General features: G+C 44.2%; 2 protein-coding genes across 2 annotated transcripts; both read left to right on the top strand.

The window, feature by feature from the left end:
• Positions 1-323: 323 nt before the first annotated feature.
• LOC136476228 (phenylacetaldehyde reductase-like) lies at positions 324-5461 on the top strand. The gene is made up of 6 exons (XM_066473988.1): positions 324-567; positions 1277-1446; positions 2104-2292; positions 3630-3792; positions 4313-4499; positions 5063-5461. The coding sequence occupies exons 1-6, from the start codon at positions 429-431 to the stop codon at positions 5220-5222; spliced, it is 1008 nt and encodes a 335-aa protein (XP_066330085.1). The 5' UTR covers positions 324-428; the 3' UTR covers positions 5223-5461.
• An 8919-nt stretch (positions 5462-14380) lies between these two features.
• On the top strand, positions 14381-23834 carry LOC136476227 (uncharacterized protein At4g37920-like). Its single transcript, XM_066473987.1, has 6 exons — positions 14381-14772; positions 21240-21643; positions 21744-21915; positions 22632-22876; positions 23005-23192; positions 23275-23834. Exons 1-6 carry the CDS (start codon positions 14616-14618, stop codon positions 23432-23434), a joined length of 1326 nt encoding a protein of 441 aa, XP_066330084.1. The 5' UTR covers positions 14381-14615; the 3' UTR covers positions 23435-23834.
• Positions 23835-26033: the final 2199 nt, after the last annotated feature.

The raw sequence follows: 26033 nt of genomic DNA, 5'->3' as shown, positions 1-26033 counted from the left end.
CAGCTTATCAGCCGTAGAAACCATCGTCTAAACAGGGTAAATCGGACTTGAGCATTGCTCATGCATTATAGGCCCACTTGTCAGTGAAGAAAATTAATCACTTCTAATACTAGAAAAAGATGACAGATTATGATTAATGTATAAACCTGATGATGATGCTCTTTCCCGCCCCAAGTTTCCAGTATGTTATGTCTAGTCAACCTACAGTGACCGAGTGACGTAACCGCTGATGCCCTTCAAATACCAAACCTACAGTGACGTAACGGATGATGCCCAAACGCCTATTTTCCGACGGCTACGGATGCTTTTATGATCCCCCCATCCGCGTCTCTGTTTCCGTCACAGCGCGGCGGCTGCCTCAGAACTCCTCACTCCATCCACGAAGCAGGGGAGGGTCAGGCGCAACGCAACAACACAAGGCGACGGTGATGAGCTCTGCGGCGGCGGCGATGACGGGGGCGGGGAAGTTGGTGTGCGTCACCGGCGCATCAGGGTACATCGCGTCCTGGATCGTCAGGCTGCTCCTCGACCGCGGCTACACCGTCCGCGCCACCGTGCGGGACACCGGTGCGTGCGCATCCCGGCCTGTCCTCCTCCCCATCTCTTCCAGTCTTCCCTTTCCCGCTGATAGCTAGCGGAATTGCTGTGGTGTTTTGTGAGATTGGTTTGGTTAGACTGGGAATTGATTAGTTCGCTGGGGACCGGATATTCTACCTCGGTAAATTTGGGATGGTAGGTTTGGTACTACGTATTTTGCTTATGGATCCACTTGCCGGAGGCACCCCGAAATCTTGATTGCAACTGTAGACTGAAAAATTCTGCTACCGATCAACTTGGCTGGTCAGTTTATTGAGGAGCACTTTGTATCCCCATACATATCACGTTATCACCACACCAAATTCCAAAAGGGAGAGAATAAGCCCCTCTTTGCGGAAAAAAAAAAGGAACAGTAGAGGAACTCTGTTTCCTATGTAACCCTCAGGAACAAAGGAATGTGATGAATATCGGCTGAAACATGTGGCTCAAGTGTCCAACCTCATGTTCACTCTCTTCAGTTTCATTTGTATTTCCTACTTCCCTTCCAAGTGGCTACGTATAAACGAATTTTATGGGACTCTGCAGTTCTCTATGTTGCGTTTGCACTTCTACCAAACTCTTGTTTCTTTTTTAAATTTTTACTATTTTCGTGCTCTTTGTTTTTCATTTCACACACACCATAATTCTTTAGCAATATTACCTTTGACATACGGTCATTGTTGTTATCTTCACTTTTCAGCTGACCCAAAGAAAACATTGCACCTGACTGCGCTGGATGGAGCTAAGGATAGGCTGCACTTATTTAAAGCAAGCCTGCTAGAAGAGGGCTCTTTTGACGCTGCAGTTCATGGATGCGACACCGTGTTCCATACTGCCTCTCCCTTTTATCACAATGTCAAGGATCCTAAGGTTTGTTTAATGGAAACAAGAGATGCCGTCTGCTGCTAGATTTATCACACATTTACAGTTTTTTCAGCTTCAAGATGCATGGTGTCTTGAAGGCATAGAGTATTCATGTGTGTTGAGCTTCTGTACTTCCCATCAATTTATTATTGTTACTTTGCACCTAGTATAGTAACTAACATGCCCTTCAGGGTTTTGCATTGAGCCATTCCCTTGGCTGATATGTTGGGGGCATTGTACTTCAGTCTGCACTTTTCTTAGTATTCCTTATTGGATAGGGTCACTTTTTAATCCCAAAATTCCTCTTAGTGATTAGTCCATGACCATCATGCCAATACCTAGACCAACTTGTTTACTCTATATTATGTTTGTAAGCCCTACTTTTATTTTTTTCTGTAAGTCAAAATCCGAAATAATGGTTTAAGTAAAGTTACAAGGATTCTAAACAGAGGATTATTAAATTACAAATCAGGATTTTACAAGTTTTGAACAGAGTAATGTTTTTACAATAACAATTGACATGTGCCAACATCTACCTATCTACTGATTTCACCTTGTTGGAGTTGGACCCACGTATTACCTTTAACTACCCGAGAAATTACAAATTTTACTAGCTATGTAAGGAGTTATATGTTTCATTATTTTATCTGTATCTCTGTTCAGGCTGAGTTACTTGACCCAGCAGTTAAGGGAACACTCAATGTTCTTGGTTCATGCAAGAAAGCTTCTATTAAAAAAGTGGTTATCACATCATCTATGGCTGCTGTTTCCTACAACGAGAAGCCGAGGACTCCTGAGGTCACGGTTGACGAGACATGGTTTTCTGATCCACAAATTTGTGAAAAGAATCAGGTATGTTCCTCCTTTCTACCATAAATAATTATTTCCTCATATAGCTTTTGTATTATTGGTAGTATTTTGGTTGGTGGAGTAGTAACTATTATGATAGGTTTTGCTAATCCTCGTTCATTTATAAGTCCAATTATCTGAAATCTGCATGCTTCGATGCCCTTGTTTGCTTTCATATCAACATACCTTTTTCTTTGGAATATGTTTACCTTGTTCATTCAAAATAATTTCTTTAAATGGTATTGTATTGTTTATTCTGGTTATGTAGCCCATGGGCATTTTGTAGGTTTTAGCAGAGATGTATATCGTCCGGTACACCATGACCAGTAATCGCATCATTTTGTTTCATATGATAAAGGGCTGATGGCTTCATTTTTTTATGGTTGTTACTTTTCTTAGTCTCAGCATATTATTCACTTTGAAACCAACAAAGTGCATGATGCATGAACCATTTGAGTTAGATTAAAATTCATTGAATATCTTGCTCTATGTGTATTTCAATCTCGTTTGATTTTAAGTAGTTCAATGAATTGGTCATATTATGCGGTATCCTCACAAGATTGTGTAGAGACTAAATAGTTTGTGTTTGGTTGCCAGCATTAGGCATTAGCATGTATCCAGACTTGTGCAGTGCAGCTTACTAGTGTTAGGTTGCCCGCAGAGGCCTATATGTAGGCTTCCATAGTGTTCAAAGAGACCTATGGCTGCAATAGCCAGTACGCCAAATTTGGTCGTATTTACCCGATGGGGTCCACAAAAATAGAATTTCCTCGCCTCCCTTACCTCTACTAGAACATAGAAGTGGGATGATTACATGTAATACAATGTAAAAAAACAAACATAACATTACTGAATGCAGCTTGCATGTGTTGAACAACCAAATAACAACACACTGCATAATATTTTGCTGTCTTGGGTTGTGCTACTTGAAGCCTAATACAGGATAAGACTAATGTAAACAACCAATCACAATTTCTTGTGAATGCTGAAGTGCTTCACTACTGATCCTGCTTAATTGATGTTACTCTTCTCATTTGTCATTAGCATTACATAATTATTGCCTAATTTGAATATATATTCAAATCCAATCCTGACTAGTAGTGCAACCTTAAGAAACAGTCCAATAATTATTGCCTAATTTGAATATATATTCAAATCCAATCCTGACTAGTAGTGCAACCTTAAGAAACAGTCCATCCAACATTTGTAAGTCTGATTGGCTATTGATTATCGAACATTCAGCAAAGTTTGATTTCATTGTCTTATATCAATGTCTCAAGCTATCTTGTTATTTGTTTTATCATTATTAGTTTATTTTCTAAGTCTACATTCTTTGGCAGCAATGGTATGTTTTGTCCAAGACACTTGCAGAGCAGGCTGCTTGGAAGTTTTCAAGGGATAACGGATTTGAAATTGTTACTATAAACCCAGCAATGGTTATTGGTCCCCTGCTGCAGCCTACACTAAATACCAGTGCTGAAGCAATCCTGAAGTTAATCAATGGTATGATGCTTGTCCAATTAACTTTTAAGCTGACCTGTTTGTAGAGTAGAAATTATAGCAACCACATTCGTTTTGGGTTTGCTATTTGTTCAAATACCTGTAAGGACAGTAGGGACGCAGGACGCTTGTGCTTAGTATTGTGTATTCTAGTTCACAGATTTTATGCCTTTTGCTGCAAACCTTGGAAATACTTTGGAAAATTTACTGTCAAGTCTGTCATTCTGTTAATAATGATGTGTCCTCAAGCCACAGATCAAATAAAGTGTAAAATCATTCTCTGAAGCTATGCGAATGTGTAGATATGATAACTGCTATGTTGGCTTTTAATGTGTTACTCCTTAGACCAACAGCTCTATGATAACTGTTATGTGACTTTGCTTACAACTGCTACTTTGCTCATGGCACCTTCCCTAATGTCCTTGCATTGTTTTGTTCTCGATTCATCCGGGCAACAAATTGAAGATCATAGCATCATTTTCATTTTATCTTTTGAAAGTTCATCATTTTCATATTATTGCAGGATCATCTACATATCCCAATCTTAGCTTTGGATGGGTTAATGTCAAAGATGTTGCCTTGGCCCATATCCTTGCATACGAGGTTCCCTCAGCAAATGGAAGGTATTGCATGGTAGAAAGAGTTGTTCACTTCTCAGAGCTAGTCAACATCATCCGCAACATGTATCCTACCATTCGTCTTCCGGACAAGTAAGTTCATATATTTCAAATGTGATGCCTCTTATTCACAAATGCAGTGCAATGTATATATATGGTTTGTTTGGAACAAGCCACTCTCCTGTGTTTTTACTTCGTTAAATATCTTTAGGGATAAGTGTTTTCCTATGACTTCAGACCATCGTGATATGATTGAAAAAGCATTGTCACTTTAGCTGTGTCACGGTTTTTTTTTTTTGAAGGCAAAAACTGTGGGGGAGATCCCCACAGCACTTCATTTTATAAATTTAATGGTAAATAAAACAGTACAAATTTACAACAGGAATTAACTGTAAGCATCTAGCCAAAAACAAAAGGTTGATCTTAGATCATCCTTAAAGCGAAGCGACTGAAGCAGACACTGGTTTTTGAAATTTGCAAACCAAATGTCGACGTGGACTTGGCCTTGTTGAACACTCTGTCATTTCTTGTCTTCCATATCGTGTCACGGGTTGATGTTCCTCAATCAGTGTTCTGTCTCAGAATGAATAAAATACTACTTAAACCTATTAGTTCATAGAACGAATAAGAAACTAAGAGTATGTTCCTCTTGGCAGGTGTGCAGATGACAAGCCATTTGTCCCAACCTTCCAAGTATCAAAGGAGAAGATAAGAAGCTTAGGCATTGAATTAATTCCAGTGGAGACGAGCATCAAGGAGACTATCGAAAGCTTGAAAGAGAAGGGATTTGTTAGTTTTGACTCGAGCAACCTGTGAAACAGAAGTATTACTACTACGTGATACTGCATTAGAGACATGCATCAGACTTTGCAGTTCACAAGTTACTTGGTGCCTGTTTAGATGCATTTGGAATGGCAAAACTTTTGGCCCTAATCTTTTACTGCAAATCTTTAGGCATTCAAACTTTACATCTGGGTGTTGAGATGCATGGCAAAACTTTAGCACTGTACCAAATAAAGACTGATTTGTCCTCATTTAATGACTGATTTGCTTCATTAATTGTCAGCCATGCATGCTGCATGCGGGCGCCGAGCTGCTGCACGCCGGTGTTGTTGCCATGCCCGGCGGTGTTTACAAACAATAAAAAGTTACACTTTATTGCACAATTATTAAATAGTCCAAGTACTGTGTTCAATTGTCCTCAACCATACAAATCAAGCACACACGTTACAATTCAAATACACAATTCAAATTGTCACGATCTATTTAACAAACCAATGGCTATTTGGTCACGGAAACCATTCATGTACGCAGATTCATCCCTTGCCGGCGGTTGACGAGTACGTGGTTGAGAGGCCGATGCCTCATGTGGAACATAGTTCTCATCACGATCACAACGATCAAAGTCCCTATCCACTATTCCACTTGATCGAATGAAGTTATAGAGTGTCATGCATGCAACGATAATTTGGCTTTGTTTATGAGGTGCATAACTTGGCATATGGAACAAGATTCTCCACTTCATCTTCAAAACTCCAAACGACCTCTCGATGGCATTTCTAAGAGATGAATGTGCGTAGTTGAAGATCTCATTTTTACATTGTGGCTTCGGGCCGTCTCGATACTCTGAAAGATGGTACTTGGTTCCCTTGTAGGGCACAAGATAACCCGGACGGTTTGGGTAGCCCGAGTCCACCTGGTAAAATTTTCCTACACAATGCAACAGTTTGTAAGTTTCAACTACTTGAACTAGAAGCTGCAAATGCAACATTGGAAGGTGTTTACATGTAGGTGGATGTGGAAAGATGTGGCAGTACTTGGTCATAGCATTAGTGAACACTCTCATGTCATGTACAGAACCAGGCCATCCAGCAAGAATTTGTCATAGTGAATATCAAACAAAAGCATACCGTCCATAAATTCTCTGTCATCATCATCAACAAGAAGTCTGAACAGTTCCTCATCACTTGACTCATCAGAATTGTCCCCATCCCTTGTTGAATTATCATCCGGACACATAAATGCATTACAAACTTAGTTACATATTCCAGATGAAAGTGCACATGCTCACATCACAATCATAATTCAAAGTCGTCACATAGTACAACAACACATTCATAACAGACATAATGCAAATGCCAGACATAGTGCAAATGCCAAACATAGTTCAAATGACAAACATAGTTCAAATCACACATTTAGTGCAATGACAGACATAGTTCAAATGACATGCTAAGTTCAAATGACAGACTGAAGTTAAGATAATAGGATCTAGACATATTCCTCAATGAAGGCTAAGGTTTAGATTGTAGGGGACTGTGACGCCTAAGAGGGGGGGTTGAATTATGCAACTTAAAATTCGAACTCTAAACTATGGTCTCTTTTTTTAACCTTAGCGAAACCTATGCAAAAGATAAAAAATCTAAATGTGCAACTATGGTTTTGCTAGTGTGTTGCTATCTCTACCGCAAAAAGGAGTTATGCAAACAATGTAAATGCGGAAGCTAAAGAGCAAGGTAGAGATATGCAAATTCCCATCGATGACTCCGGTATTTTTACCGAGGTATCGAGAAGCGCGCAAGCTTTCCCCTAGTTCTCGTTGGAGCCCCTCGCAAGGGCCAAGCTCCCTGTCGGGTAACTCCGTGGATAGCCCCTCGCAAGTGGGTCTCCGGTGTGCCTTCTGGCAAGCCTCTCCCGGACCGCTCCCCGCCGTCTTCACTATCAATTTTCCGGCAGAAACGCCGCGGGCCTTGTTCCCTTCGGTACACGGTGGCGGCCACACCACAAACGCGGTTGGTGTGATCTTGCAAGACTACAAGCCCCTTCAATGTACAACAATGGTGCGTTCAAGCACCGAGTGGTAAGAGGTATGCAAACCTCACTAAACACTAGGCCTAAACCTAGAGTAAGCGCATAAGCGGTGGTCTAATCAACCTAAACACTTCGCAAAGCACCTACGCTAATCACCTAATGAATCACTAAGCACTATACAAGTGGAGATCGCTAAAATGGTGTATCAACACCCTTGGTATGTTTCCTCAGCTCCACTCCCTTCAACACCCTTGGTCTATTTATAAGCCCCATTGAGAAAGTAGCCGTTGGGGATGAAATTCCGCTTTTCTGCTACTGACCGGACGCTGTTGTCGTCCTGACTGGACGCGTCCGGTCGTCCCGATCGTTGAGCGCATGATCAACTGATTGGACGCTGATGGCGTCCGGTCATGTGCCACCGGACGCGTCCGGTCGCAACTTCGTCGCTCTGGAACATCTCTATACTTGATTGGACGCTGCAGTTCCAGCGTCCGGTCGATTTGCCGCCAGCGTCCGGTCCGTACTGAGTGTGTTGCCAGGATGATGAACAGTGTCAGCGGTGCGTCCGGTCACTTCCAATACTCAGCGTTCGGTCACTGCTGCTGATGCCTGCTGTCGCCGAGCCTCTTGATCGGAGCGTCCGGTCGCTGTAAGGGTTGCGTCCGGTGCTGCGTTCGGTCACCACTGTGAGCTCGTTTCTTCATGATCTTGCGTCCGGCCTGGTTTCAATCTTCGTGCTTGGACTATGCTTGATATCTTGGGTCTTCTCTTGTGCTTCTAGGGTCTTGCTTATGGTGTTGATCATCGGATCATCACGTCGCCTTCGTCCAAGTCACGTTTTGCACCCTATTGGACTACAAAACAATCACTTGCAAATTCATTAGTCCAGTTTGGTTGTGTTGGTCATCAAACACCAAAATCCAAAGTAAATAGGCCTAGGGTCCATTTTCCTTACATAGATGTTCCAATGAAGAACGCCATACTGCTTTCTTCATTGCATCCTGTGTACAGCAAACCACATCGATCGGTTTGTCTCCTCTACACCACACTCTCTAGCCAACTACTACACTAGCTTAATCTTTTCAAATTTGGCAGCCTCTTTCTGTTGCTTCGCTGCCTAATGTTGCGCGAAGTACTCATTCCTCTGAGCTTTGAATCTTAGTGTTGTCGCTCATGTACTTGTTCATGGCCCGAATTGCTGGGCTCTTATGTTGCTTGCGCAGACTAGAGCCAGTGGTGCTTGTGCTGCTTGCTCTCTTGTAGCTACCGATGCTAACTGAAGTGTGCACATCAGGGTCCTCAGCTGCCTCCTCCTCCTCTTCCTCATCCACAATGACACTTTCTCCAGCAACAAATGAGGTTGAGCCATCTACAGCTACACCATGGAACATTTGGTCCAATTGATCCATGTACTCTGGCCACCCCCACTTGCATTTCTTCCAGTCTGGATGGCCCTGCAGAACTTAAGTGTACAACTAACTAGATATCAAACATCAAACAAGCAGTTTGACAAGTACCTTAGTGTTGTCTTCCCACCATTGATCAGTGGCATCAACAGTGCCATCATCTCTATAGCCTAAGCCAGTGTCATTGCGCGGTCTTTGTATGAATTGCCATAGTCCCTTCAGTTGCCTAATCCTATTAGTGATCTGCACTCTATCATGCATGTATCAAATTGGTTGCTGCAAAATACCTTCCTATTACCTCCCTCATCCTTGTCTTGCTCATGGTTCCTTTCACACAGTTAGCCTTATTAATTTGGTCAACCCACAAATCACATAATGTCCTGGTATTTGGTTCTGACCAATTTTCCCTATCCACTCTAGACTAATCCATTCATAACAAGAATACGTACATACATTACGAAAATGACAAAATCCAACACCAAGCATATTTTTCTGGGTTTGAGAATATACCAAGCCTTGAGCGTTCAGAAAGATCTCTTGGATCTCGTCGTCTTCAGCATCATTCTAGTGGTTGATGTCGAAGTTGTCTTCCGCAACAGCTATCGTCGCGGGTCGTCGACGTCCACCGCGGCTCCTGGATCCAGCAGGCACGCCGGATGTAGATCCACGCGAGCAGCGCACGCCGGTGGTCACAGGAGGCAAGGTAGGGCCACGGCCACCACTGGAGGATGACGACACGACGCGAGCAGCCGTGGAACCTCCTCAACCTCCACTGCGAGCCGCACGTAAGCCGAGGGTACAACTGCCGCTGCAGACGCGAATGGGAGGGGGCCCATGCTGCCGCCGATGCCTCCATCTTGCGGTCCAAAGCGAATGAGGCCCTCATAGCCCGCCATTCCGGGCCACCCTTCGCCATGGGAGTTGAGGTCGAGTGCCGCCATGCCCATCCGGGGAGCATTGATGATGCTTGAGCCCGAAAAGGGATATGCTTCGTCGGAGAAGATGTCGTAGCCGCCAGCGGGGGAATACGGATCAGACTGCGACAGGAAGTCCCTAGTGTGGTCGCCGTTGCCATAGCCATCGTCGTTGTAGCCGTCCATCTGCGACGCGCGGATCTGGATCTGGCGGCGGGGAGGACAAGCTGTAGCTACGCAACGGGGAGGAGGAGCTGGATCTGGGGGGCAGGGAGGAGGAGCTGGATCTGGGCGGCGGTGGAGGGCGAGAGCAAGAGCGGCGGCGTCGGGCGAGAGCGTGAGCGGCGGGGGGTGGGAGCGGGGGAATGGATAAGGGTACCGAGCGAGCGGGGTGGGTGGATGCGGGGGTAGTGGGCGTCCAGCTCGCGCCCCCAAGCGTTTTTGCCTAGTTTTGGGCCTCTTGGATAGCAAATGGCAATAAATTAGCAGCCTAGGATTTGCTCTTTTTTGCCCGTAGTGTTTAGATCCATTTTGCCAAGAGATGAGCTTAAAAGTGCTGGCCAAAACTTTAGCACAAAGAAATAACAGGGCCTAAGGCCTAAAATAAACGTTGTAGCTTTTGGACATGTTATGTTTTGGTCGACTTGAGAATCGTGATATATAATAATCGTTGCTGAGAAATGTGGTACACTCTATTACAGAAGCTATTTTCACTAATAATGCTTCCTATCTTTTCACCGGCCACAAAAAATACAGGCGTCGCTGTAGAGCAAACCTGTAGATGGTTTTGTAGCCACTGACTACAACCGTAAGTGATCAATTTGCACAGGTCAATTTCCAATGGCGGTTAACTTAGCCTATCGTAATTTGCACAGGTCAATTTCCAATGGTGGTTAGCTAGATTCTCGCAAATCGAAATGATAGGCATTTTCACAGGTGGAAGTGGAAACATACCTATTTCTACTCGCTTAAGTCAAAATAGGTATTTCCACCATCAGAAAGTGGAAATATATCCATTTCTACTAGCTGCTGTCTTAGTGAACGGCCAATACAAATGTAGCTATAAATATCGCTTTGCTCTCTGAAATGTAACTTCCAACCTGAAATTTTGTTGGAGTTCTTGAAGGATAAAATTTTGCCAATTACAAGAGGGAGGTTTTAACCATCAGAGTACCTTACCCACCTTCCGTGAGGGAACGACTCGAGATCAAACTCTCCTCACAAGTGATTCTAGGATATCCTTAACTTTTTCCAGTAAGTTGAAACCAGTCTACTCTATAATTCCAACAGAGAACAAAACAAGGTTAAACCCGCTAGAGCGGCGATATGCTAAATGATGATAATTCAATAGAAAAATATTTAATGACATCTTAAGCCAATTGCTTGCTCGATAACGACGTTAGAAATGTCTGTTGGGTTTTCTTATGCACTAGTGTACTTTGTCGGTCAATTCCACGAGCACACAAAATTCTGTTATAGCATTTTACATAGGAGTGTTTTTATCCTTGAAGAATCTCTAATGACCAAGATTAGTCAATAAAAGATTTCTTGAATATATCACAAACAACGACCAGGCTCTAATAGGGATTAAAAATAATATGGTAGTGCGACATGCGACACTTGAATGACTTCAAATAAAAAGATAAGATAAATGGTGTAGTGATGGGAGGATAGTGCGACACACAAAGAACTTCAAATAAAAAAATAAGATAAATGGTGTAGTGATGGAGGAGGACAACAAGCGAGTAAAGATTCCTATGGACTTTATTTGAATCAAGGCAACTCCATAATAGATACTAGTAGATAAATGTAAATGACTTCAGGAAACCAATACTTTAAAGTTGTAAGGACAATGACAACTAGTAAGGGCCATATATGATTCTGGCGATTGTAACTAATAATGAAGTTTGCTATGTACAAGGTGTTTTATTCAAATGGACACGAGGATGGCTTGGACAAAGAAGGCAACATGAAGATCAAATGATCAATACCTGAAGGAAGGTCAAGGAGGTCAATTAAAGACCATAGAAGACTTGCATTGGATGAAATCCATGACACCAAGAGATCGAAACCAAGATGAGAAGACGTGGAGGAATAGAGCTCATTGGGCTCTGCACAGGGGCGCCAAAAAACTACGGTGGTATTCATGGTAGAGGGACCTAAGCTTAGGGTCTGGTCAGGAGTACTAGTCTAATCATCGCTATAATCACCGAAAAACTCCAGTGGTATAGAGTTGGTCAACACCGTAGCTTAGGCTCCAGGCCAACAATTAGGCAATAGTTTTGTAGAAGGTTTGAGCACACCGAAATTCTTCGGTGGTCTACAAGGGGCGGCACTTGAAGAAAAAGTGTGGTCCAAGAGTTTTTGCAGATGGTTTAGAGGGGCGTCCAAATCCTCTGGTGGTGCATTGGATGAAAGATTCGACTAGTCTCAAACGGGTAGCTGACGTGACAGGCATTGGATTTCTCCGGTGATCTGATTGGACCTTCCGGTTTTTTCGCTTGAGCAAAAAGGGAGTGGCCTTCTTCTTTGTCAATCCAATTGGTGCAGGTGTCGAAGAACATGTTTTTTGTTTTTCTTTTTCTTCTTTTCTCCCCCTTTCACCTTGCACTCATAGGACTTGTGCCTTTCTTATGGAAAGTGTAGCACACCACTGTTCCTCCCTCATCCAACTTCTTCACGCCTTTGACAGTGTTATCCTGATGAGGTTAGACTTGCTCACTCTTGCCTTTCAACATAATCAAGTCCTTGGTGAGGCGATCCACTTCTTCCTTAAGCACCACATTTGTCCATTGCAACTTCATTGGTGCATGAATCAACAACAACATCGTCATCAGATATACGTTGCATAACTTCTTCACCATCGTCGGAGGAGGAGGTGGAAGCTAACCTTTATCATCTTCTTCATAAATTCTTCTTCTTCTTCATCATCATGGTCCTCACTTGAACTTAAGCTTGATGATGATTCTACTTGTTTGCCCTTCTTCTTCATCTTTTCGTGCTCATCCCAAGCGACAACAATGCTTTGCTTGCTTGATAAAGAAGCTTCTTGATCCATTTTCCTTGACATTTCAAAGGTTGCAACCTTTCTGGTGACAAGTGCGGGAGTCATGGTGCTCAAGTCGTCTATGTTGTGGAGGATGGTGATGATGGAGGCATACTTGTTGTGTGGTAGCATGTAGATGATCTTCCTCACCACATCCACCTTGATCACCTTGGTCAAACCTATAGCATTAAGCTCATTGATAGTTAGGTCCACCTTGATCACCTTGGTCAAACCTATAGCATTAAGCTCATTGACAGTTAGATTCAAACGAGAATACGTGTCTTTGACAAGCTCATTTGGAAGCATAGTGAAAGCATTATAAGTTTGTTTAGTTAAGCATTATTATTTTTTGCTCACGACTGTTGTTAGAACTATCATGAAGCTCTTTTAACCAAATTCGATTAGCCTTGGTGAGGGTGAACACTTGATTAAATACACCAACGCTAATTAATTCAAAAAGGCAATTTTTAGAATGAGTGCTAAAATGGATTCCTTTTCGTCACTAGAGGTGGGTTTCTTAGGATTCTTTTGGTGTTTCATCCCATCCCTAGTGAGTCTTCAAACACCAAAATCTACTGCTTCAAGGTAGGAAGCCATTCTAGCATGCTAGTAGAAAAAGCTAGTGTTGTCAAAGTGCGAAGGTCTATGAGCAACTATTATTCCCACTCAAAATAGTGTTATGACTCAATGACGATTAAGACAAGGTTAAAATTTGAGATAACTGGCTTTGATATCAGTTGAAGGGATCATGACACCTAAGAGGGGTGAATTAGTCAATTTAAAACTAAACTTGGCCTTGAAAGAAACTAGGATGACTAGAGGGGGTGAATAGCCTACTAAAAAGTCTCCTAGAAACCACAATACTTAGGCAAAGTGATTAGTATAAATGTGGCCTAATAATAACTACTTTGCCTAGCCTATTTCACTACAGAGCAAACCTCCTAAATAATTCTAGTAGCAAAGCTTATACTACTACTAGAGCACCCAAGACTAGAGGTTGGCAACTAAACTAGTTGAGCTACACAAGAAAGCTACTCTAACAACACTACTCAACTAGAGCTACACAATCAACTATAACTACACAAACTACGAATGTAAATCACATTTACCAAGAAGTCAAACAATATCAAGTTTGAATAAAATTATATTAATATTTATGACGCGCAAGAAGTATCATTAGACAAAGCATAATATATAGTTTTATAATAAGGGAAATTATTTTTTACTCCCAGGGAGTAGTTACTCCCACGTGTATATCTCTAGATTTAGGACGTATATAGCCCGACGAAGTGTATGTAGACGAAGTATATGATCATACTAAACCATCTAGGATAATATGTATGTCAAGTATGCAATTATACATAGAGTATATGGATACTTATTTTATATAGTACTGCAGTGGTATTTTAGTAATATATTAAAAAGTATGCGCTCTTTTGAAAAAATTTCGCGTACTAAGATTTGAAGTATCTTAAATTGAGTATATAAACATACTCAATCTGATAAATTAGTATGCACACATACGTAATGTGGTTTTTTGAAGATGGGAGTAACTAACTCCCGGAAGTAGCAAAAATGCACCCTTTATAATAAATATATTTTAATATATAAATATTCCTACTTTTTTTCTATAAGCTTGGTTAAACTTAAGATTCTTTGATTTATTGGAAATCGAGATTTATATTTTTTTTTCTAGAGGAGGCGGTAATAAAACACAAGATTTGTCCGAGGTTGGATTCCTTCCCAAGAATGGATCCGGCTTTAGGGATCGCAATGTCTGGCCCAACCCAACCCAACCCCACCCAGGCAAAACCCTATCTCCGCGTGGTCAGGACTCAGGAGGCGGCACGCGCACGTCGTCTAGCCGTCGACCACGCCCATGCCGAAATCCGCCTCCGTGGCTGCCGGATGAGCAAGCGCCACGCGCACGCCGTGCCTGCCGTCAGCGTCAGCCCGCAGTCCGCAGCCACAATTTCCCTGAACCCTAGTAAAGATACGAAGCGCGAACGCTTGCCTCATCCTCGAATTCGCCATGGCGATGCCCACCACCTCCTCCGCTTCCCCATGCCAGGCACCATCGCCCGCCGGGCTGGGCCTCCCGCTCCTCAGCTCCCCTGGCGCCCGCGCGAGCATCCTCGCCTTCAGCCGCCGCCTCCGCCCCCGTGGCGCCGGCATTTCAGCACCCACTGGTGAGGACGCTACTTCGACCCTCTTCTGGTTCTCTATTGCTTGAGTAGTTGATTGAGTTGACATAAGTGATAGGAAATTAGGAAAATTCTTGTATATTGTTTGCCGCGGGCTAGGCTAGATCAAAATTACAATTCTGCCTTTATAGATTTGTCCTGGCTTAGGTTGACAAATTGCATTTGAATTGTGAGTGTGCGGATCGAAAAATTACATTCTGCAGTGCTGATGATAAATCCAATAGATATTCTTAGTCTGCCATTTGTCTGAAGATGAATTCTCAGAGTGCAGATCGAGAAATCACCCAAATCAGGTTTGCAAAGATTGTGATTGTTTAGATGTTGAACTGCCTGCTGTGGGCACCTCCTGCATGCAGGTTGAATTTTTGAAAAGAGTGGATTGGTTCCTTTTCGTGCTTGATTTTGTCTATCACATTGCTGGCTGTCCTTTTTAGTCAAGATGGCCAAACCCTCATAGGGCTATAACTTGGGAGTTGGGACACTCAGTTTCTAAACTCTAATTCGAATAGACTTTTCCTATTCTTTCTCTTTCCTAATCTACTAGCCAACTTAGTGGCTTCTGTAACCTACTTGGCTACTTGGGCCCTATATGTGCGAGCTGAATAAAGTCCAGAACAGGGGCCTTTGTATTCACGCAAAACTATCATGATGTTGATCAAAACTGTAACCATTACAATAGCTAGTGTTGGTTGTTATGTATTCGCAACTGCTGCTATTGTCAGCCCGAGAACTAAATTCATATTATTTTTAATGTATTTTGGTTGTGCAAATAAAAAATACATAAACAATAGGTAATGCTAAAAGAGGAAGATAATATATGTGGTTTTTGACATAATCTTTTGTTTATATCTCTGACAATGTTCATATTAAGATATGTGTTGTCAATTGTTGTTGATTTCTTCTGATGTCATGTCCTTGTATAATGAAAAAAAAGAATGGTTGAACATAATCATGAGATTCTTGGCATGTGAGGAAACGAATATGTGGATTTCCACACATCAGGGGCAAACATTGTGCTTGTTCTGTTTTCCTTTTTTTCCCCAGAGGCCAAGGCTGGTATGGTTTTTTTTCTCTCTCGAACATGCAGAGGAGCTGCTTATCATTGTATTAAGAAGAAGAATAAAATGGGTAGATAATCCTTACAAACAACACTCAACACGAGCCATGTTCAAGACCAACCCACACTAGGAATCCAAGGATCCCCCCTTGTTGGAACCAAAGCACAGGTTTGGGGCTGAATTTCTGATTTCATTAGCCTTACCACAAACCATGGAAGTTTGGGGATACATATAGGATAGCTTGCTTGCAACTTAAGAAAGCTACACCATATTCCAATTACTAAAGTAGATGATAAGATAGGTGATAAGGGTGTTGACACAGGCACCAACTACTCTAGATAAACACAAGACTTATAGACCAAGTATCATTCTCCCCCTAAGCCTTGTGTGGCGCCTTCTGAGGAACTTGAACCATCCCAATCCTGGCGCAAAGCTCCTGGAACTTGACCCGCCCAAGGGACTTGGTGAGAAGGTCGGCGAGTTGGTCCTAGGTGTTGATGTAGCCGGCCTTGATGCTCCCCTCATCCAAGCACCTCCTAATGAAGTGGTACTTGATTCGGATATGCTTGCTGCGCTCATGGAAGACGGGGTTCTTCGCCAAGGCCAAGGTGGACTTGTTGTCCACCCTGAGCTCCACTGCTTCTGCGTTTCTGCCCAGGAGATCGCCCAACAGCCGAGCCAACCAAAGAGCTTGAGTCGAAGCGGTTGTGGCAGCGATGTACTCCTCCTCGCAACTGGACAGAGCCACCACTTGCTGCTTGACTGACTGCCAGTTGATCAGACACTTGCCGAGGAAGAATACCGTCCCGCTGGTGCTCTTGCTTGTGTCGATGTCGCCGGCGAGGTCGCTGTCGCTGTACCCGATGAAGTGCTCTGCACCGGGACACCTCGGGTAGTGCAAGCCGGCCTCTAGGTGTGGCCGATGTCACGGGGCCGCAGAGGTCGCCGTGCATGAGCTCCAGCTTCTCCTTGGCACATAAGCCTGCCTGGCGAGGGAAGGGGAGCCGCCGCTGCTTGGTGAGGACGCAGGTGTCGCGGAACTGCTCCACGTGCTCGATTCGCGACATGCCCTGCACCATCACCTTGTTGCTGAGCTGCTTCAGGGCCTCGAAGTTGTGGTGCCCAAAGCGCTCGTGCAACCGCCAGGCATCGTCGTCGCGGCGGGCTGCAAGACACACGGGCTGTGCCACCTACACGTGAAGAATGTAGAGGCGGTTGGCGCCTCTGTTCACCTTGGCGAGAAGGCGACCATGGCGATCCCAGATGCGCAGGTCATCGTGCTCGATCTCCACGCGCGAGCCGTTCTCATCCAGCTGTCCCAAGCTGATGATGGAGTTCCTCAGCGTCGGGATGTAGTAGACACCGGTGAGCAGCCGGTGCTCGCCGGTCTTGGCGGTGAAGACGATGGAGCCGACGCCCTTGATCTCCACGGTGGGGACGTCCCCGAACTTTACGGAGCCTCGAACGCCGGAGTCGAGCTCGGAGAAGAACTCGCACCGCCCGGTCATGTGGTGGGTGGCGCCGGTGTTGAGGTACCACCCGTCGATCTTGTCGCCGCCAGACCCGTTGCCGAGGAAGACGTGGGCCTGCGGCTCGTCGAGGTAGAGGAGAGCGGCGGCGGCCAACGCTGGAGAGGAGTGCGGCTCGATGCTCCCGTACGAAGAACAGAGCTGGCTGGTCACCCTCCTGTGCTTGCACGACGTGTGCTTAACCGTCGCGTTTCGCCTGCCGGCTGTACTTCCCAGTGGCCAGTCCTCCCGCAGTTCTTGTAGGTGTCGTCGCTGGTAGGCTTGCGCTCGCCGTCGGCGCCGTCAGGAGCGCCACCACGCGCCATGTCCCGCTTGCGCGGCTGACGCTTGCGGCTGCTCGACGAAACCGAAGCCGAAGAACCCGAGGCCTCCCCCTTCTTCCGCTCCCGTAAGCGGGCGGGCCACTGCTCCTCGGTGAAGAGAAGCTTGCCACCGATGGTGACCGACTCTGAGGGAGGTAGCAGCTCGCGGTTGTCGACGGCCTTGAGGCGACCCGTCACCTCCTCGATCGACAGCTCGGAGAAGTCCAGCAACATCTCGATTGCAATGGCGACCTGCGAGTACTTCTTGGGGACGACGCGGAGGAACTTCTCGACAGCTCTCTCCTCGTCGATGTCGTTGTCGCCGTACCGCGCCAACTGCTGCATCAGGGTGTTGAGGCGGAGAGCGAAATCGTCGACGTCCTCACCCGGCTTGAAAGCCAGGTTCTCCCAGGCCTGATGCAGCTTCTGAAGCGTGGACCTGTGGGCGTGGTCGCTGCCGATGCGTGCTGCGGCGATGGCGTCCCAGGCATCCTTGGCGGTTCGCTTGTTTGCGAGGGAGGAGTGCATCTCCGTTGGAACAGCAGCAAGAAGCGCCTCCAGTGCCCGTCGATCCTCATCGAAGTCGGCGTCGCCGTACCGTACCGCGTCCCACATGCGCCACGCGTGCATCTTCACCTTCATCACCATGGACCACTCGGCATAGTTGGTCTTGGTGAGCATGGGCCATCCGCCGCCGGCGTCCTTGACGACGGTCTGCACGACGGGAGGGGAGCCGGGCCGGCCACGACGACCACGGCGCTGGTTCGGGGAAGGGGAGGCACGCGCCGCCTATGAGGGCTCCGCACGCCAGCGTCCCGTTCGCCCAGGCCGCGTCCGTACCGCGCCCATGCGTCGTGTTCGTCCAAGTCCCGCGCCGCGCACCGCTCCTCCAGCTCCAGCCAGGTGTTGGCGTCGCATGCCGCCCGTTCGTCCCGGTCCCGCGCGTCCCGGTCGAAGTCGCGTCCATGTCGTCTGTCGTAGCGGCCCGCGTCGCGGTTCCTTGCGCCCCGCAGGCCCGCGGCCGCGTCGCGGTCGCCAGCCACGCGTCCGCGCAGGTCCTGTGCATCGAAGCCGCCTGCGTCGCGGTCGCCAGCCACGCGTCCGCGCAGGTCCTGTGCATCGAAGCCGCCTGCGTCGGGCCGGACCCGCTCAGCGTCAACGCGGCCTCCCGTGCGACCTGCGCCAGCGTCCGCGCCGCGCCCATCATAGTCGAACCGCTCCGCGTCGTCCTCTGCTCGCAGAGCAGCCGCGACTGCGGCGGCCTGCTTGGCCATCTCAGCGGCGCGCGGCTTCCGCCTCAGCAACCACGAGTCGGGCCGCCCATGAAGCCACACGCTCCCATGCCTCTGCCTCCTCACGTGCCTGGCGCGCCTCCCGCGCAGCCGCCCACGCCGTGCGCTCGGTGTCCCGCGCAGCCCGCACCGCAGCAACCGTGTTGAGCTCGTCCACGCCGCCAGCCGCAGCCGCCGACTGCCTGCTCTGCCTGCTGGAGGTGGTGGAGCCATTGGAGGAGTGGGAGGAGAGGGAAGGGGAGCGATTGGACCGGTTGGGCATGGCGACCGGATTGAGGATGGGTAAAGGGGAAAACCCCAGGTAAGAAACTAGGCTCTAGATACCATTTGTTGGAACCAAAGCACAGGTTTGAGGCTGAATTTCTGATTTCATTAGCCTTGCCACAAACCATGGTAGTTTGGGGATACATATAGGATAGCTTGCTTGCAACTTAAGAAAGCTACAGCATATTCCAACTACTAAAGTAGATGCTAAAGTAGGATAAGATAGATGATAAGGGTGCTGACACGGGCACCAACTACTCTAGATAAACACAAGTCTTATAGACCAAGTCTATCACCCCTCACCCGCGGTCCAAAAGGAAAAGAAAACCGACCAATATCAACCCCAAAATCTGACCTAGACTTCCTCAGGTGCTAGGGCAGTGAGGTAGGAAATACCACTTGCCCCACTAAACCCCAAAATTTCAACTCATCTCTAACCTGGACCGTGTGATCGAGGATAAACTCGGTGATACTCATAAAAGAAACACTGGTTACGGAGGTTCCAAATAGACCAAGCTCCCAAGATGATCATTGAATTGAGTCCCTGTCTAACCTCCCCATCAACCTTGGAACTTGCATCAGACCACCAATCATCAAAGGATGGGACTGTAGGCTGCGGTGAAAGGCTCTGCAGCCCAACCCTTCGGAGCAACAAGAACCAGAATCCTTGGACAAATACACAACCAACAAGCAAATGGTTGATCATTTTCAGGCTCCTGGTCACAGAGGGGGCAATGGGCTGGGTGTGGCAAACCTCTCTTTTCAATTCTATCAGCTGTCCAACATTTGTTTTGAGTCACCAGTCACATATAAAATTGACATTTGCCCAGTGCCCATGATCTCCAAATTCTGTTATGGTGTTAATCCATCAGATCTTGTTTTGAAATCAGCTCTCTCCTAAAGTTTCTTTAAAATTTTAATTACAAGTGATTATGGTAAGAAGCAAGACAGAAAAGGACACAACATAGCATATATTCAATAGAACGAAGAGTATGCCTTGCACTAACAGAAAATTCTGTTCCTACCAGTGATTGCCATTGTCATCTTGAATCCTGGCACATACTACAACTAATTAGTCTAAAGGTGCTACCGAGCATGTCTGTAGTCCAGTAATGCATGATAAGTTTTATATGTAGTCTAAGTTCAGCTCTTCTTAGTTCCTTGTAGAACTTGCTCTATACAAAAGGTTCTTTTGAAGCTTGCATTAAATGAAGGCTCTTTTGATGAATTGTATTTTCCTGTCATCCTGTGACCTCATTCATTTGTCTTTTATTATTTTAAGGTCCTTCTTTGTGCATTTTCCTTCAGATAAACTGAAAATTAGAATTTGTTTTTCTTTTGCAATTTGTATGAAAAATTTATTGTAAGTTTTAGTGACAAAACACAAGGAAATATTTGTATCAAGGCATCAACATTCTAGGTAGTAAAGAATGTCAATTGAAAAAATTCACTTGCCTTCTTAGTTTTATTCTATCTTTAGTCGGCGTGTTCGCTAGTTAGTTTCTTGGCTGGTTTAGGCTGGCTGGTGCTGGTTTATTGTGAGAGAAAAACACTGTTGGCTGGTTGAATAAGCCTAGCTGAAACAAACAAGCGAACATGGTCAGTGTCTTCGGTGTAAATTTTTTCCTTGAAAATAGGTAAGGTGATACAATGATCTCTTGACTGTGTTTGATGTATTCGGTGTAGATTTTATATACTATATGTATTGACTATCTTTCTGTCTCTGTAGTAGCATTTTTGAGCGCTTGTTCTTTTCATATGCTTAAGGCATTCCTCTTTGCTTTTGACCTCTATCACCTTCTTTAATATGTGTAGGAGCAGCATTTGATACTAGTCTAGTCAGATGCTTGGCTACTAGGCATACACGAGTCTCTTGACATTGCAGCGATATGTATTTCGCTGTATCTAGTAGATTGAGCTCATGAGGTTCCTTATATCTTGTGCTTTATCTATTCTTCAAAGGTTTATTCTCTGTGTAACAGCATACTTTCTTTTTCTTGATCTTAGGTTGTCTGTTCCTTGGTCTTCCCAAGTCGTGCTGTTCTATCTCAGCCTTTGGTGATGTGGCAGCGGTTTCTGATGATTATGTAGAAAGCTCGCCATCAAGCAGTGGATATCTGAATAGTGCTATGGATACTTCATCTCATGAAGATAATCAATCAGAAAGGGCTGTTAAGATGAACGAAAACACCAGAGACAATAACAAAATGATGAAAATATGCGATAAGTTAATTGGTGTATTTCTGGTGGATAAACCTACACCAACAGATTGGAAAAAATTACTAGCTTTTAGCACGGAATGGGACAACATAAGGCCTCATTTCTTTAAACGCTGCCAGGAAAAAGCAGATACAGAGCTGAACCCTGAGATGAAGCACAATCTTCTCAGACTTGGTAGAAAACTTAAAGAGGTCATGCATTTACTGGTTCACCGCAGGCATGGTTTACCTCATTATTTGATTTAGGATTCCTCATAACAGATATTAATATAATTTGCCCCTCCTTTTTCAGATTGATGAGGATGTACAGAGGCATAATGAACTTCTTGAAGTAGTAAAATCCACACCATCTGATAAACTTGGTGCTATTGTTGCTAAGCGGCGTAAAGATTTCACAGTGGAATTCTTCAACCACCTTTACTATGTTGCAGAGTCTTATCATGATGAACCTGAAAAACAAACTGGTGAGGCATTTGAGTACTGAGCTATGATGTCTGTAACTAACCCCCCCCCCCCCCCCCCCCCCCCCCCCCAACCACACACACACACAAAAAAAAAAGGTATAACATATTAATTATAATAGAGAAACATATCAAATGTGAAGGGCAGGTCTGGTGCAAGCGGTAGAGTCTTACCGTCTGTGACCGGAAGGTCCCGGGTTCGAGTCGCGGTCTTCTCGCATTGCACAGATGAGGGTAAGGCTTGCCACTAACACCCTTCCCTAGACCCCGCACAGAGCGGGAGCTCTCTGCACTGGGTACGCCCTTAAACATATCAAATGTACAGATGTACTGGTTTGCTTATCTGCAATATTATAGACATAACAATGACAGTTAACTATATGTTAGTTCTTGTGAGTTTATGCACTCCGATACTATAAATAAAATAGAGCTATATCCATTGTACAACTCTTAAGACCCTAAACAGTTTCATTTTTAGAATGTATTTTGATTAACCTGCACTGTCATAATGAAGGCCTACTCTTTGCTCTCAATTATTGAGTAATTTCTGCGAAATTGTTGTGGAGTTTTGAATGTCATTAGTTGTTTATAGGCATGTGGACAGCATTAGTGCTGATCACTGATCTGAAGATAAAGATTTTCATTTGCCATTTGTGTTGTTTGGCCAATTGGATTGTATCGATTTATATTTTGTAGCATGGACCTTTTTATCCTTGTAGAGTTGGCAAAGCTTGGAAATGATTGTGTAGATGCCCTACAAGCTCATGATGATACAACAGGGAGTCTTGAAGCTTTGGATGCTGCAGAATTGAAGTTAAAAGATATACTTAATTCACCTTCGGTGGATGCTGCTTGCAGAAAGATTGATGACTTGGCTGAGAAGAAAGAACTGGATTCTGCATTAGTGTTGATGCTTTCGAAAGCTTGGTCAGCTGCAAAGGGCACTGACATCACGAAATCTGAGGTAAATGATTATAGCATTCAGCAACCACATATGTGCTTGAGTTTCTATACTTTTTAGCATCTTGTAGTTGTGCTCTAGTGCTCCAAATTCTTCTTTGGGTGTTTCCTGATCTGCAATGCATGTCACAGGCAAAGGATATAATGTTTCACCTATATATGACTGCGGTGGCCAATCTCCAGAGACAAATGCCGAAGGATATCAGAATACTGAAACATCTTATAATGATAGAGGATCCAGAAGAACGGTTAAGTGCACTTAATGATGCTTTTACCCCTGGTCCTGAACTTCTAGGGGACAATGTTGATACATTATACACGTAAGTATTACTGGTGCTCTGGCGATGATTTTGTCTACGCTTTCTTTTGTTTTAATGTTGCTTGTTGCCTGGCGGATTGTAGGAGTCCAGAGGCGTTGCACACTTGGGCAAGAGCTATAGTTGATGCATATTATAACAGCAGAGAAGGCACTCTCCTTGGGCAAGCAAGAGACATGATGAATCCTAAAATCATTAAGAGAGTCGAAGAGATAGTGAAGATAATCAAGGACAAATACCTTTAAGTTTTGGTCATCATAAAATTGGGGTTTAACATTTCTACTGATTGTGTAAGTCTTGTGCCATGACCTTAGGATGATGGTCTTTTACAGACTGCTCCCTGCAAAACTACTGCCATCATTCCAGTTGAACTCTTCACCACTGCCGAAACAATCAGTGGTTCATAGATTAAAGGGAATGCAAGTTGTTGTAACTCGTTACAGTGAAAAGGTTATTGTAGCATGTGGTATCGGTTAGATATTAGGGGAGTACTAGTAGCTGTCATAACTGCTAACAATGTTGTAACTGTACTAATATAGAACCAGGAGTCATATGTATGTGCCCAAATATTCTTTTGATGAGCTAGTGATCTCAACAATTGTACGGCTGATGCTGACTCAAACCATTTAAGACTTGTTTCAGGAAGCCAAATGTTTCTGGACATATTTGAGCTGAATAATGTCATAATACCTGGTTTTTGCTGATGTTTACAGCCACACAGCTTACAGCTATGTTACCCATGTGGACATTTGGTATAGTCAACAAGATTGAGAAGTGGGTCCATCTAACTAACATCTCAATTGATATGTTCTGTATTGTCAGATTCTGCTGCATTCTTATAAAAAATATTGTTCTCTCTGCTTGCAGCTGCAGAACAAAGATTTTCCACACTCCAATGGAGTAGAAGCCACAAACACTGGTCTGGTGCCTGGTGCTGTGTGCATTTACATATCCTAAATCTATATTGCCATATTATATTCACTGAACAATGAGTAAGAGAGATCCTTCAGAAATCTAATTTACATTGTTTATAGCTTATTTTTCAACCTCCAATAATAATTTCAGTTTGAGTCTTGTTTGATGTTTTGTGTTATTCCCTGTTTATTGTGGTTGACACTTAATACAAGATTTGCGTGTTTACTTCCTGAGATAAACAACCGTTTATTCATGCAAAAGTCATTCCAAAGAAACTTAGAGCCTGTTCGTTTGGCTTGTGCTTGTCGTATACGATCGTAAATTTCCAGCCGGAATAATATTTTTCTCTCACACAAACCAGCCAGCAGTACTTCTTCACGAACCGGCAACGATACGAACCAGCCAACCGAACAGGCTGTGAATGCATGCAACATGAAAACTTCAACTTGCTGTTAACTTCTGGAGGATTTAACCAGAGAATGTGTTGATTCCACTGGCAAATCCAGATTACCCGCAGAGAATTTTAATTTGGTTTGGTTACAGTTGAGTCCCTTCATCCTTTGACCCAGTACATCTATAACCACTTTTGTATAGAAGAATGAGGTTATAGGATATAATGATTCAAAAATGAGTTTCACCACCAGTATAGATGCAACCCTACAGGTGAAGGACCTATTTGGAATGTACAAATTTTTTTCCGTAGTCTTAAAGGAACTTGGTTTGAATATCATTTCTAATTTTCTATGAAGTTTCCATGTTCCTAACAGGGTCGAAACTTTGCAGCCCAAACTCTTGAACCCGGTCCTATATCTTCTAAACAAGGGCTGCTCCTGCTCAATCCACGTTTTGACTCAGCCCAAGAGCACGTAATGTAAGCTATTGCAGAGTCAAAAAAGGGCAACGGTAAAGTTATACACACATTGCCCCAGCGTATGCATCATCTATTGATAGCAGCCGGTTCACAATTTTACTTGGAGGATCATTATCTGCTTCCTTTTCATGTTTATCAAATCATATACAGCTAAATTTTTTTCAGTGTCTTTGCAATTACAGCTGAGGTTCTTTTAACGACAGTTTGATGAAGAGTTTCGATTTTGGGAAAAAAGACACAGGATAAGGAACAGAGAACTCAGAAAAAAATTACTGTGTTTGTCCGCTATCTATAAAAAGGTTATAAAAAATCAAATTAGTATATCTTTTAACTCTTGTGGGTTTCTGTGCTACAATCCATGTAGATGAATGTCAAGTATCAGACGTGCAATTTTGAACACATTAAGCACTTGCATTTCTAGAATATATATTTGATTAATCTGCACCATTGTAGTTATGGTCCTCGAAACAAATGGTATATATCCATTCATGCTTATCAAAGCGGTAAAGCGAGCAGTGGCCTCCTTTGCCCGCTCGAGCTCCTCCTTAGTCAACTGCCTGTCTGCCTCCTCTGAAAGTCTGAATAGCTTGAAGTGCACGGCCTCCTCGGCGTTGGTCTGAAGCCACTGCGTGCTTGTAGGTACTGAGCACAGACCGTGAGGCCTCCAAAGTGTCAATGTGCTAAGGAATGTTACAGGGTGCACTCTTTTTTTTTGTTTGGTTTATAGAATGAAATGAGTAATCTATTATCATCTCATTCTTTATAAGCTAATAATTAGTACTAGTATGATGAATGAGGTTATTTGATCAAATTTAAGAAATGGATTCATGCTGCACCGTCTCATCCTGAACGATTTGATTCCAGCCAAATAGATAGCATATGATGTTTGCATAAGACATCATAGTCGGCCCTTGAATCCATTGTCCATCCACTCATTCCACTCTTTAACGAGTACTACCTCTGTCCTCGAAATGATGTAACTATGGGTTGCGTGCCAGTTAGAGTACTTCATGTTTGATCAAGTTTCTAGTAAATAGTATTCACATATATGGCTCTAA

This window comes from Miscanthus floridulus, chromosome 8 (genome assembly GCF_019320115.1).
Source record: "Miscanthus floridulus cultivar M001 chromosome 8, ASM1932011v1, whole genome shotgun sequence".
NCBI lineage: Eukaryota > Viridiplantae > Streptophyta > Magnoliopsida > Poales > Poaceae > Miscanthus > Miscanthus floridulus.
Note: the sequence above shows the minus strand (reverse complement) of the source record. Positions and strands in the feature narration are given on the sequence as shown.